A 13,307-nucleotide genomic window follows, 5' to 3' on the forward strand; every position below is an offset into this window, starting at 1 on the left:
TGAGGACAGAGGGTATGTGAGAGTTGAAACACAGTTGTTCTTTAATGTCAGGGTCAAACTATTGTGTAACACTTGTTGAAGTTGCTCTGAGCCTGTCATGTAGGGAACACTAGAGTAGGAGGTATGTGGAAGGGGGACCCAAGATACTTCCCATTCCCATTTATCAAGATTACTTGATGTATAGACTTTTTTTTATATCCAGCTTGTTGGGGGTGTAGGATGGCTAGAATATCCCTTGGCTTGTACAGAATCTGTGTTCCTCATGATACACATGTTGGCTTAAGAGACTTAGAAAGACCTTTCAAGTGTTACATTCAAAATCCTAAAAGAAGAGAAAAGTGTCTGAGAATAATAGAATGTAAGGCTGGGATTTATCTAAGTAATTCTTTTTTGTTTCACAAATTATATTCCTTAAATGAGCTATGCTATTGGTTTTCATTGTTTGGGTTTTTGTTTTGTTTTGCTTTGGTTTGGGCCTTTTGAGTCTCATTATGTGGCCCTGGTTGCACTCAGGAGCTTTATGCCTTATCTTCTCAAGTGTTGGGATACAAGGATGTGCTACCATGTCCAGCTATGTTCCTTAAATGAAAGGTTTTGTATGTGGTTATTATTGAGAACATCATAATTTCAGGTTCATTCCTTTAAAAATTAATGTAATAGAAGTTCTTGGGTACTTTCATTAGGATATGGTAAAGTATACTAAAGTCCCAGGTCGTATCAGATGGCTTTTTTTGGGGGGGGGGAGCTGGTTGTGGGGTCTGAACTCTGGGCTTGGACGCTGTCTCTCAGCTCTTCAGCTCAAGGCTAGCGCTCTACCACTTAAGCCACAGCGCCACTTCCAGCTTTTTTTCTTTTTGCTTATGTGGTGCTGAGGATTCGAACCCAAGGCCTCATGCATGCAAGGCAAGCACTCTATCACTGAGCCACCTTCAAAGTCAGTGGATAAAAGTCATCTGACATGATCTGGGACTTTACTATTTCCTTTTATAGCACATAACCCTCTACTTACTCCTAAGATCAATTTAGGATGTGATGGGAAATGTTTTTTGCCCCAAAATTAATTACCTGAGCTTCTACCCCTTTAACACAAAACTACCAGAGTAAATAAGAGACTTTTAGCATTATTTATTATTTTTGCCTGTCCTGGGCCATGAACTCTGGGCTTGGGCTCTGTCCCTGAGCTTCTTTTGCTCAAGGCTAGCACTCTACCACTTGAGCCACAGCACCACATCTGGCTTTTTCTGTTTATGTGGTACTGAGGAATCGAGCCCAGGGCTTCATGCATGCTAAGGCAAGCACTCTACCACTAAGCCACATTCCCAGTTCTTAGCATTTTAAAAAAAATTCAGTGTTCCATTGTATATTAAGATTTTGCAGATACAGGTCTCTGGGCTGATCAGCTTTTTAGACTTTTCTGTGAAAGTAGTATACTTGGTCTGCCCTGACTTGAGAAAAGTTACTGGTGTATATTTACTTATTAACTGGCCCCGTGGTCTTTGGCCTTTCATGCTACATCACCCCTCATCTTCTAGAAGATAATGTTAGTAGGAGGCTTCAAAAATAGACAGGTTTTATTTTCCTTTTTTTGATTTTTAAATTTTTTTAATTGTAAAGATATTGTACAGAGGGGTTACAGTTACATGAGCAAGGTAATGAGTCCATTTCCTGTCAAGTATTGTTACCCCCTCCTTTGTTTTTCCCCTATCATCCCTTTCTTCCACAAGTCCTCCCTTCCTCCCCCCCCCACAAAAAGTTGTAAAATTTGTTATTAACATAGTGTCTTGTATACCTTGTTGTTACAATGGGTCATCCTGAATCCTTATTTCAGCATTTTGTTATTTCCCTTCCCCTCCCCAAGTTAGAAAAATGTATATACAAGGTGCAGGACACAGGAATAAAATACAGTGACAACAGGGGTTATACCATGGGGAAAGAACATACAAAGAAACAAAAAAAATCACATAGTACATTATAAGTACATTAAAAAGATCAACAAGAAAGATAAAAGCTCTTCTGTCCCCTTGGGGTTCATTTCACTTAGCATGGGGGTTATATGGTCATATGTACATAGCTTGTGACCTCTTCTGGTTGTCCTCGATATATACTAGTTATTGCAGATAAGGGAAACCATGGGACCTAGGTTTCTTTGGGTTTGGCCAAAGTCTTTCCATTTCCTAACAAATGGGGCAGTGTCATTCTTTCTGATGGAGGCATAGAATTCCATTGTTTATATATGCCACCTTTTCTTGATCCATTCCTCTACTGAGGGACATCTGGGTTGGTTCCATATCTTAGCTATGTTGAGTAATGCTGCAGTAAACATAGTTGCACTGGTTTTTCTTTTATTATACCCAAGCACACTAAATCAGGGACACGTGCTGTCGTGCTGTATTTTATCGAGGTACCTTGAAGGGAATTCATAAACGCAGTCTATGAGATTGCTCTACAAGACTTGTGTTTTGCTTATATAGTTTTTTTGTTAAAAGTTGCAACAGCTTTGCTCTTTTGAGAAAGAAGGATGTGAACTTTGAAATCAGTGCACTTTACGGTGCTTTGGTGGCACTAGAATGCCCCCTGGTGGGACTCTAGAGATATGCTCTACAGCAAATGAAACCGCCGTATAGTTGGAAACCCAGAATGCTCTGAACTCTGAAACTTGTTGAAGTCTAAAACTTGTTGAGTCCCAACAGAACATTACAAGTCTACTGGTTTACTGTCCATGACAGTTTGTTTCACAAGCAAAACTATGAAAACTATTGTGAGAAATGTTTTCCAGGTTGTATGTATTAGGTGTATAAGAGACAATGATTTTTAGGTTTGGGCCCTATCTCCAAGATACCTGTATATGTGAACATTCCAGAAGCCCAAATATCCAAAACACTTCTGGTCCAACATCGTGACTATGGAATACTTGGCCATCACAGTTTCTTATTCTTTTTTGTTATGTTTCCAACATAACAAAATTAATCTTGTTTTAAAAGGTAAATTAAAAATATATCCAGGCACAAGTTTACCAAGAATAACAAAACATTTTTAAAAATCCTAGGGTGCCCAAGTTTGAGCGTTTGTGAACTGACTCTTGCAGTGGTGTGGGAAATGGAGTGGAAAGGACAGTAGGTGCCACAGAGAGAGCAGGAGGAAGTATCATTGTGCCATAAACGTTCTCTGTAGTACCAGGTACTTCAGTACCCAGTGCTGTTATATCATGAAAGCAGCCCTAGATTGTGCAGAAAGGAGTGCTCACACTTGTGTTCCAGTAAAACTGTTTACAGACATAGGCTGCAGCCTGGAGTTAGCCAGTTGCCAGCCCCCAGTCACCAATATACTTATGAGTAAGGACAAATGCACATGCTTAGGGGCACCAGGATTACAGCTGGTGTAACTTGGCTATAGATTCATTTAGTGGGTGAGGAAAAAAGAAGTTAAGTTGTATTTCCAATCTCTAGCTTATTCAGCTGTGTGTGGGGAAAAGGGATGCAGCAGGGAGGCTGTAAAATAGTTCAGTGGACTCAGGCCAGACCTCAGGATGTAGAAAGTGGCTCGCTCCCCGCATGACAGTTTAGGTGAGTACTTACTTGCTGGACAGTGGATGTGTGTAGAAAGAGATGGGTGACATTAATCATGATACATTGTACTCATACAGTGACATGTTGAAACACCTTTGTGCAACTACTTAAAGATACCTGTGCTTAGGTAAATACACATGAAAACCTTAGAACTACCCTAGGAAGAGAGAAAAAGCCACAAGATAGTATCCAGAATAACCCAGTGTCAGTATCAAGGAGGAAGGAGACAGGCATGTGGTCAGCTGATGTTAAAATAAGGTGAAGGGACAGTTCAGATGAAGTTCCTGGGGGCTGGGCAAAGTCTGGGATTATAGTCATGTCCTATAATCCCAGCTACCTTCGTGACAAGTTGAGGCCAGCCTCAGCCAAAAAAGGCTATGGAAATACTATCTCGAAAACAAGCTAGCTTGGTGTGCCTGCCTATCCCAATTAACAAGGGATGAGATAGGAAGCCTGGATCTCAGTCTGGAGATGGCCTGGGACAAAAATATGAGACTATCTGAAAAATAACTAAAGCAATAAGGACTGATGTACAGCTCAAGTGGTAATGCTTGCCTAGCAAATGCTAAATTCTTGAGTTCAAACACTAGTAAAATGAATACTCACATGTATATTTACACACCTTTATATAGATGTGGTTAAAGTTTTAAATTGTCTTTGGTAGATGGGTTTGTTCATATAAGAACAAACTTTAAAATCTAGTTTTTGACAATTTTAAGCTCAACTGGGTACTAATGGCTCACACCTTTAATCCTAGTTACTCAAAAGGCTGAGATCTGGAGGATAATGATTTGAGCCCAGCCTGAGCATAAATAGTTCACTAGACTCCATCTCACATAACCAGTGAAAAGACAAGCTAGAGGCATGGTTTAGACGATAGAGCTCCAGCCTGTCAAATAAGCTACTACCCTGAGTTCAAACCCCAATACCTCCAAAGAAAAAATTAGGTTCATTTTGCACATTGAACATTCTCACACTAAGAATATTCATTTACTAGCAATAGTTTTTTGAAGTCATTGACTGATGTCCTTTACTTAAAATGACATTAATAAATGACTTCCTATTAAATGACATTTTATGGCATTCGAAAATGTAATACAATCTCTTTTTTTTTCTTTTAAAGAAAAAAATTCTGCCTGCCTGACAATTGAAGTTGTAGTTGCTAGAGGGCCTCATGAACACTGAGCATGAGTTCTGCATTGAGGCCTACTCCTCTTAAGTTGTGGGGTTTTTTGGGGGGGAGAGCGGGGAGGGACTGGAGTTTTACGCTTTTTTTCCCCCTAGGCCTACTCCTCTTAAGTTGTGGGGGTTTTCTGGGGGGTGGGGTGGGAGGAGAGCGGGGAGGGATACTGGAGTTTTATGCTTTTTTTCCCCTCTGATCTTGGGCACTATCACTGAGCCTCTTTGTGCTCAAGAATAGCACTCTACTACTTTGAGCCACAATGCCACTTCTGGCTTTTTGTGAGTGGTTTATTGGAGGTAAGAGTCTCCTGGACATTCCTGCCCGAGCTGGCTTTGAACCGTGATCCTCAGATTTCAATCTCTTGAGTAGTTAGGATTATAGGCATATGGGCATGGGTCACCATCACCTGCTATATGGTATGGTATTGATTTTTGAACTCAAGGCCTTGTACTTGTTAAGCAGGCAGTCTCCTACTTGATCCATATTTCAGTTCCTTTTGCATTATTATTTTTTAAATAGAGTCTTGCTTTATGCCCAGGTCAGTCTGGAAAGCACTGACAACACTTCCCAGATAGCTGGAATGACAGGTGTCACAACTATACCCAGCTTTTTATTGGTTGAGATGGAGTCCATGAGACTTTACAATAAATAACTCAGAAAAATCCAGAAGTGGTGCTCTGGCTCAAGTGATAGAACAATATCCTTGAGCAAAAGAAGCTCCTGGAGAGCATCGAGGCCCCAAGTTCAAGGCCCAAGACTGGCAAAACAGCAACAGAAATAATAAGGCAGTTGAATTTCTTTTTGTGATTTTCTGACTCCAAGATTGTGGCTTCTAAAGATCATAGCACATATACCTAAAAACTGAGTCTTGCCTGGGTCATTGTAGATTTAGATAAATGTAAGACTCCTGTTTAAATAAAATGGTCAATATGTGTTAGAAACACCAGCATACACAGTCTTCTGATGTATATTTAGAACATATTCATCTCCTTATTTGCCCTATTAGGGATTTTCATGTTGCCCAAAGTAGAATTTATGATTTCCTTGAGAAGGTAAGCTCAATAATAGCACAGATTTTTCTGTTTTCCTCACTGTTATATTTCTAATAAATGGAATATACAACACTTCACATGTTCAGATATTTGTTGAGTAAATGAATGCGTGAACAGGTGAGTGTTCTAAATAAGAGATGATTTACTTGTAATGTTAGGTCATGCCATTTGCTTTCTTTTATTTTCTTTTTTCTTCTTCTTTTAGGTAGAAACTACTAATACTAGCCTCCTGCAGGTGCAGCTAGAATGCAGTTTACATAATAAAGTGTGTCAACAGTTAAAGGTAATTTAAAAGCATTTAGTGTTTTGAAAACCGCTTGGTTTTTCTGCTTTTTTGCTTAAAAATCAAAAACAAAATAGTATATTCTGTCCTCAGAAATAGACATGCTGTTGCCTTAAGTGATTTTCATTTTCAAAATTTGAAATCAGAGTTCTGATGATTTTTTTGATACTTTCTTTTTTTTCTCCCTCCTTTTAATCTCAGAGTTGTTACCTGGAATCTGATGATGTCTTGCAATTACAAATGAGCATAATTGTAACAATGGAAAACAACTCAAAAGAATTAGAAAAAAACACACAAGATTTGCTAGATCATCTCTCTATTGTATATGTAGCTACAGATAAACCTGAGACCTCAGGTAAGGTGAAATCTGTTAAAAATTTCAAGATAGAGCTGGGGGATTTAGCATGTGGTGGAGCGTCTGCTCAAGGCCCTGGGTTCCATCCTCAGGAACTGCCTAAAAACTTTTGCATACTATATGATATTCGTTAAGTTAGGCTTTTCTAATACTCTTTAGTTATGATGACTTCTGGTATGGAGTGTGTATATGTATTCAAATTCAAGGAAAGAGTGGTGCAAATAATACCTAAGAGCATAGATCTTTATTGACAGTCACGGTCTTGTGTGTGTACTAGAGACCTGTACACAGGACCTCACATGATAAGCATGGGTCCTTCCACGGAAACACACCCTAGCCCTGATAGCATTCTCTTTTTTAACTGCATTTTTTGTCTTGTCTTTTTTATTCTGAGGATCAAATCCAGGACATTGTACTTGCTAGTCAAGCGCTTTGCCCTGAGCTACATCCCAGCTCCCTGCTAGCATGCTTAGTTGATGGTCAAACATCATTTGTCTTCCAGTGCTCAGAATTGGCTATTGTAGTAATGGGTCAGCTGGGGAGGTCTCTTGCCCTCAGCTTTATCACTTTTGATGAGTGGTAGACACGGCTTTAGGGATTGCTATCCTGTGGGGAACATTTCTGCCATATAAGTAAAGCCTAAGAGAAATCTGGTATTCTGAGATGCCAGAGTTTAATTCTTTCCAAATATGGTTATCTAAATTAGGAAGTACAAAAGTTTCCAATCAAGGTTTAGCTTTATTTCAGGCTATCTCATTGGTTAGTGAAGAATGTACCATAATAATAAATTCATACCTTCTCTCTTGAGAATTTTCATCATTTAGTGAGCCTACGTGATTAGCCAATCCTTTTATAAGGATCTTTCCTCTTGTGACTTAAAGTTAATACCCACCAGCATTCGTAAAACTCTGGCCATCACCAACACACACACACGCGCGCGCGCGCGCGCGCGCGCACACACACACACACACACAGCTTTGCTCTTCATTTGGATTTCAGAATTGTGCATAGAAGCTCTTGTAGAACTGTATAATCAATTACTGCTTAAGGTGTGGGAATTTTATGTTGTAATATCATTGCTCTGATTCTTTTGGACAGATGATTCTGCAGTAAATATGTATGTATTACATTCAGGAAACAGCCTTATATGGATACAGGTAATTATCAATGCTTACATAAAGTAGAATTTGAAATTACAAGGATAAATTTAACTGCAAGACCTGAAGGCTTTTCAGAAACAGATGCTGAGACAGTTGTAAAGAATGTGTTTTGCTTTCAATTAACCCTTTGTCCTTTGCTTGAACCCCTGTTTGCATGGAGGTTTTCAGCACTCACTTTCTGCTGCTGTTCATCCATCTGCCGAGCAGTTGCTAGGTGCCTGGTCTGTGCTGTTTACTTACTTGAACAGAGTGGGTTCAAGCTGGGTAAATACTTCCTTGGCAAAGAGGGGTAATGTGGATTTTATTTTGTTGTTTTTACAGGATGTTCATCATTTCTCCCATAGAAATGATCTGTCTCTGCAGTTTGAACCCATACTACTACCTACTTCCACAACAAACTTTACAAAAATTGCCTCTTTTACTTGCAAAGGTACACGTTTTAGTAATATTGAAGATTTATTTTGTTACAACAGATGGGGCATGGCCTTTATTCAGTGAATTGGTTTGATTTCAATAAGCTACAGTCTTCAGTGGTTCTTAGAGATGTTTGATCCAGAAACCGTGGCTGATGCCACTTGTATTCTGCCATGTGTACAGGAGGTGATGCTTTCACAGGTAGGATAGTTGTGTCAGGATTGTTTAGAGTGTAATGCATAATGTCTGGTCAGTACAAGCCTACTCCTGTTTCCAGGTTCTTACAGTTACAAAGTTCTATAAAGAAATTTAGGTTGATTTGAGTCATAACAAAACATGCATACCCTCAATCATCTTTAAAGGAATGTAATTTAAAGCAATAAATGCAATCTAACTTATTGCTAAGGTTGATAGAGATCAAAGAGATTGTTAGTATTCTGTGTTAGTAATGATTAAAAAATGTTTATGTTTTAACTGAAATAGATAGCATACTATTTGGAGGGAAATCTGGCAATCTTAGAAAATTTCTAGTTGAAGGAATGTGTCCCACAGATATACGTATCTGCAAAACTATACCTGAGCTGGGCAGGGTTGGTGTACAACTGTAACTCCTTAGAAAGCTGAGTAGGAGATTGCTTGAACATAAGAGTTCAAGCTCAGCCTATGTAATTTTTATTAAAAGCCCCAATCTACAGAAATAGACTTGTGACAAAGAACAGCCTAAAACAGTTACTGTTGTTGCAATGAATTCATGTACAGGAGAGTGTACTGTGAAACCATTAAAAAGCATCACAACATATGATACGAGCAAGATGTGGCATTTAATTGTTTGAAAGGCAGTGTGCAGGCCAACCACTAGTGGCTCATGTCTATAACCCTAGCTACTCAGGAGGGTGAGATCTGAGGATCACAGTTCAAAACTAGCCCAGTTAGGAAAGTCTATGAGATTCTTATTTTCAGTTACCAGCAAAAGCTGGAAGTGGAGCTGTGGCTCAAGTGGTTAGAGCCCTATCCTTGAGCAAAAAAGCTCAGGAACAGAACCCAGGCCTGAAATCAAACCCCAGAACTGGCCTAAAAAAAGGGACTGGGGAGTGTTGTGTGTATACTCAAATATACATACAACATTGGAAGGTACCTAAGGAACTGCTGTTTTTTCTGAGATGGTTGGTAAGTCAGGGGTAAAAGGTTGACTTAGTTTTATATATTTTTTGTTAGTGTTTGAATTTTGTTTTTGATCTATATGTACTTTTTATTTATGTATTTATTTTGGTTGGTCATGGGGCCTGAACTCTGGGCCTGGGCACTGTTCCTCAGCTCAAAGCTAGTGCTCTACCACTTGAGCCACAGCACCACTTCTGGCTTTTTCTGCTTATGTGGTGGTGAAGAATCGAACTCAAGGCCTCATGCATGCAAGGCAAGCACTCTGCCACTGAGCCACCTTCCCAGCCCTAGATGTATTTTTTAAAAAGCATGACAGTTAAGAATTCAACACAAGTGGTTTAACTATATGACCTATATCAAGGAAAACATTATTTTGAATTAATCAACAGTATTTTGAAATACATTCCCACTTTTTTTTGGCGTGGGAGGGGTCAGGAGACTTGAATTCTGGGTCTGGATGCTGTCCCTGAGCTCTCAGTTTATGGCAAGTGCTCTACCACTTGAACCATACTGCCACTTCCTGTTTTCTGGTGGTTAATTGGAGATAAGAGTCTCAAAGACTGGCTGGAAAGGTGGCTCAGTGGTAGAGTGCTTGCCTTACATGCATGAGGCCTTGGGTTTGATTCCTCACCACCATATAAGAAGGAAAAGCCGGAAGTGATGCTATGACTCAAGTGGTAGAGTGCTAGCCTTGAGCTGAAGAGCTGAGGGACAGTGCCCAGGCCCAGAGTTCAGGCCCCACAACCGACCAAAAAAAAAAAATTTAAGAAAAGGAAAAAAAAAGTCTCAAGGACTTTGCTGCCCAGGCTAGCTTCGAACTGCGATCCTCAAATCTCCGCCTCCTGAGTAGCTAGGATTACAAGTGCCCAGCTTCCCTTAAGTTTCATTCGTCCTTCCATACTTACTTCTCCACATGCTTTTGTTAGTTCACCAGTGAGCTTTTGAGTTTTACTTTTGTCTTTAATGTTAGGACTTTGTTCTATGTGCAGAAAATCAACGTGGTATTGACTTGAAGCCCTCCCCACCTCCAAGAAAAAATTGAGAGTGTGGATTAAAAGGGGGAGAGGAGGAATATAGATAACATATGCCAGATGATTGGCAACAAGCTAGTCAAGAAGAAAGGCAGATTGGAAGTGTTAAAGTATCCTCCACATATGGTCCTTCACTAATTTAGTAGAGACTGAAAAGTGAATAGTCTGTATCTTTTTTTGTTTAATCTTAGTGAAATTGAAAGTGCTTATGCATGACATTTATTTCTTTATACCTACAGCAGCTACATCATGTGATGGTAAAGTTACAGAAGTTGTGAAGAAAAAAAACATTCCAACACTAAACTCATGTCTTGCCTCTCCAGTAATTCAGGGGTAAGTTCATTCCACTTTCCCTGAAATCCTGAGGTTTTCATCCTTATATTTTCAAAATGTAATTGATAGGAGGCAGACATTGGTGGCTCACGCCTGTAATCTTAGCTACTCAGAAGACCCAAGAACTAGAGGACTGCAGTAAAAAATCAGCCCAGGCAGAAAAGTCAACTAGATTCCATCTTCAAAATAACCAAAAGAAAACTGGGCTGGGGGTGTGATATAAGTGGTAGAGTACCAAACCAAGCAGACCAACTTAGCATGATGTCCTGAGTTTATATAATAATTTTCTTTCTGGACTTGCCACCTGTGCATTAGCACATGAAAGCTTTTGTAGCAGAATGGGAAGAGGGAATTAAACAATTAGAGTAATAAAATAAACTCCACACCAGGGCAGCCATGTGCTTGGAAAGAAATGCTCATGTGTTCTCTGAGTTTCATGAGTTGTTCTGGTCCTGTTTTGTCCCATGGCCTCTGCAAATACCTTGATTGTGACCTGGCCTTCAATATGTCTGAGTGTGAACCAGAAGGTGATGAAGCGATCCAAACCTTGATAAGGTTTTACACTGCTCTCCTTTTTGCAGTTGGAAGCTCCTGTGAGTGTGGATTGCTTTCTTTATGTGGGGTGATAGTCTGTCTGTATGCCTTTTGTTTGCAGGTATTTCAGAGTGGAAACTTCTGCAGCCCAGTTTCTCCTACAGGGTCATGAGAACTCATCAAGAGGGTGGTCAATATGGTACCTCAACTATTTTGACTATGGTGTTGTATTAAAGGATGTGTTTGTTTCCAAGGAGACCAAACACATTTTAAAGGTATATATATACATACATATGATATTTTTCTCTTAAGTTTTAGCCCATTTTAAGCTTTGTCTAAAGTTGAATGCTATGGAATGAATATCAATAGAAATTAATTTTGACTTCTAATTTTAAAGCACTTTTAGAATTATAGGAAATCTGTATTCTTGTTTATTCATGCCTTCCTCTTCCCTCTAGCTCCCTTTCTCACTCAACTATTGTTCATGGATCTCAAATGGTTAGCAATATATTGATTAAAAATATTCTTAGTGGCGCTGTAGCTCAAGTGGTAGAGCGCTCACCTTGAGCTGGAGAGCTGAGGGATAGCGCCCAGGCCCAGAGTTCAAGCCCCATGACCGACCAAAAAAATAAAATAAAATAAAATAAAAATAAATAAAAATAAAAATATTCTTACCATTATTAAAAGTCATATGATTTGTACTAAAAGATTATATTTAGTAAAAATAGACTTCAAAATTTTGTAAAGTATAAAATAGGGTCATATTAAGTATTTAGAGTATATTATTTCTACAATAATAGTCTTTGGCCTGGAACTAATTGAGATTGAATTAGGCTTCTTCATGTGTAGCAGAACCTTAGCATCATCATAGTCTATAATGATCTTAGTCATTTTTAGTGTTAGGAAAAGTAATCTTTCTTGCTTCTTTTCTTTTTAGATTCTGAATTTCACTGGCCCTTTATTTCTACCTCCAGGCTGTTGGAATATATTTTCTTTGAAACTTGCTGTTAAAGACATTACCATAAATCTGTTTACCAATGTATTTTTGACAACAAACATAGGTGCCATTTTTGCAATACCTCTGAACATTTTCTCAGCACCAACCAAGGTATTGTTTACAACACTGTATGTGTGTTACAATTTTAATAGCACTTTATATGGTGTTTAGGTTTTATTAATTGGGTTGCATTTATATTCTTAAGGGTGTCTAAAAAAATGGCTATTCCCAAGCCAGTCTTGGATGATGCATTTGTTTACATGTGGAACTCTGTTTGGAAATGTGCTATTTTTATTTTTCATAAAGTAATTTGAAATTACTTTTTAAAGAAAAATACTACTACCAAGTGCTGATGGCTCACATTCATAATCCTAGCTACTCAGGAGGCTGAGATCTGAGCATTGTGGTTGTAAGCCAGCCTAGTCAGGAAAGTACATGACTGTTACCTCCACTTAACTACCAAAAGGCCTGAAGTAGAGCTGTGGCTCAAGGGGTAACTCTTGAGCAAAAGAAGCTTAGGAACAGTGCCCAGGCCCTGAGTTCAAGCCCCAGGACTGGCGCATGCATGCATGCATATATGTGTGTGTACACACACACACACACACACACACACACACACACACACACACACACACACGCACGCACACACACACGAAGTAAAGCACTACAAATGGAATAATCAGTTTCATTTTCATTTAATTTGAAAGGTTTTTTTTTTTTTTTTTTAATGTTAGGTATCAATTTCAGGGCCTTACAGACACTTAGTCAAGTACTCTACCACTGAGCAGGGCCAGCTCTTACTTTCCAGCAGTTTTAAAGTGACGAGTGTTTGCTTGCTATAGCAGACATGGTTGAGCTTTTAACATTAACTTGTAATGATTTCAAATACATTGGAGATTGTTAAATGTTTTAGTTATACCTCTTTAAGTGACTTGTTTGTGAACCAAGACTTAAGCCTGAAAGGGTCCATAAGAGAAAGCTTTCTAAAATCTGGACAAATTGTGTTTTATTTAGATTATCTTAAACCTATCTCATTTTTCTTAATATGTATTTTTGTTTGGTTATTATTACTTCCTTTTGCTCAAAGCTATTCTGTGTAACAGTGGGTTTTAACTTTTTCTCTTTGAAACATTCATGCAACCATCTTTATTATTTTTCTCACTTACTGTTGATGTTTCATAATTAGAAATGCCTCATAGTTAGCTGTTAAGTATGAAGGTAGAACACACTGAAAATCA

General features: G+C 38.8%; 1 protein-coding gene across 2 annotated transcripts in view; it reads left to right on the forward strand.

Moving 5' to 3' along the window:
* Tmem131l (transmembrane 131 like) overlaps window positions 1-13,307 on the forward strand; it is a 126,128-nt gene that overhangs the window by 69,995 nt on the left and 42,826 nt on the right. For both annotated transcript variants that reach the window (XM_070022245.1, XM_070022246.1), the window contains exons 8-14: window positions 6,007-6,084; window positions 6,286-6,439; window positions 7,538-7,596; window positions 7,921-8,029; window positions 10,445-10,538; window positions 11,194-11,347; window positions 12,010-12,180. In XM_070022245.1, coding sequence (XP_069878346.1) covers window positions 6,007-6,084; window positions 6,286-6,439; window positions 7,538-7,596; window positions 7,921-8,029; window positions 10,445-10,538; window positions 11,194-11,347; window positions 12,010-12,180 — 819 coding nt within the window. The remainder of the gene's footprint in view (window positions 1-6,006; window positions 6,085-6,285; window positions 6,440-7,537; window positions 7,597-7,920; window positions 8,030-10,444; window positions 10,539-11,193; window positions 11,348-12,009; window positions 12,181-13,307) is intronic.

The sequence above is a fragment of the Dipodomys merriami genome, unplaced genomic scaffold (genome assembly GCF_024711535.1).
Source record: "Dipodomys merriami isolate MVZ:Mamm:240054 unplaced genomic scaffold, mDipMer1.0.p SCAF_15, whole genome shotgun sequence".
NCBI classification, from domain to species: domain Eukaryota; kingdom Metazoa; phylum Chordata; class Mammalia; order Rodentia; family Heteromyidae; genus Dipodomys; species Dipodomys merriami.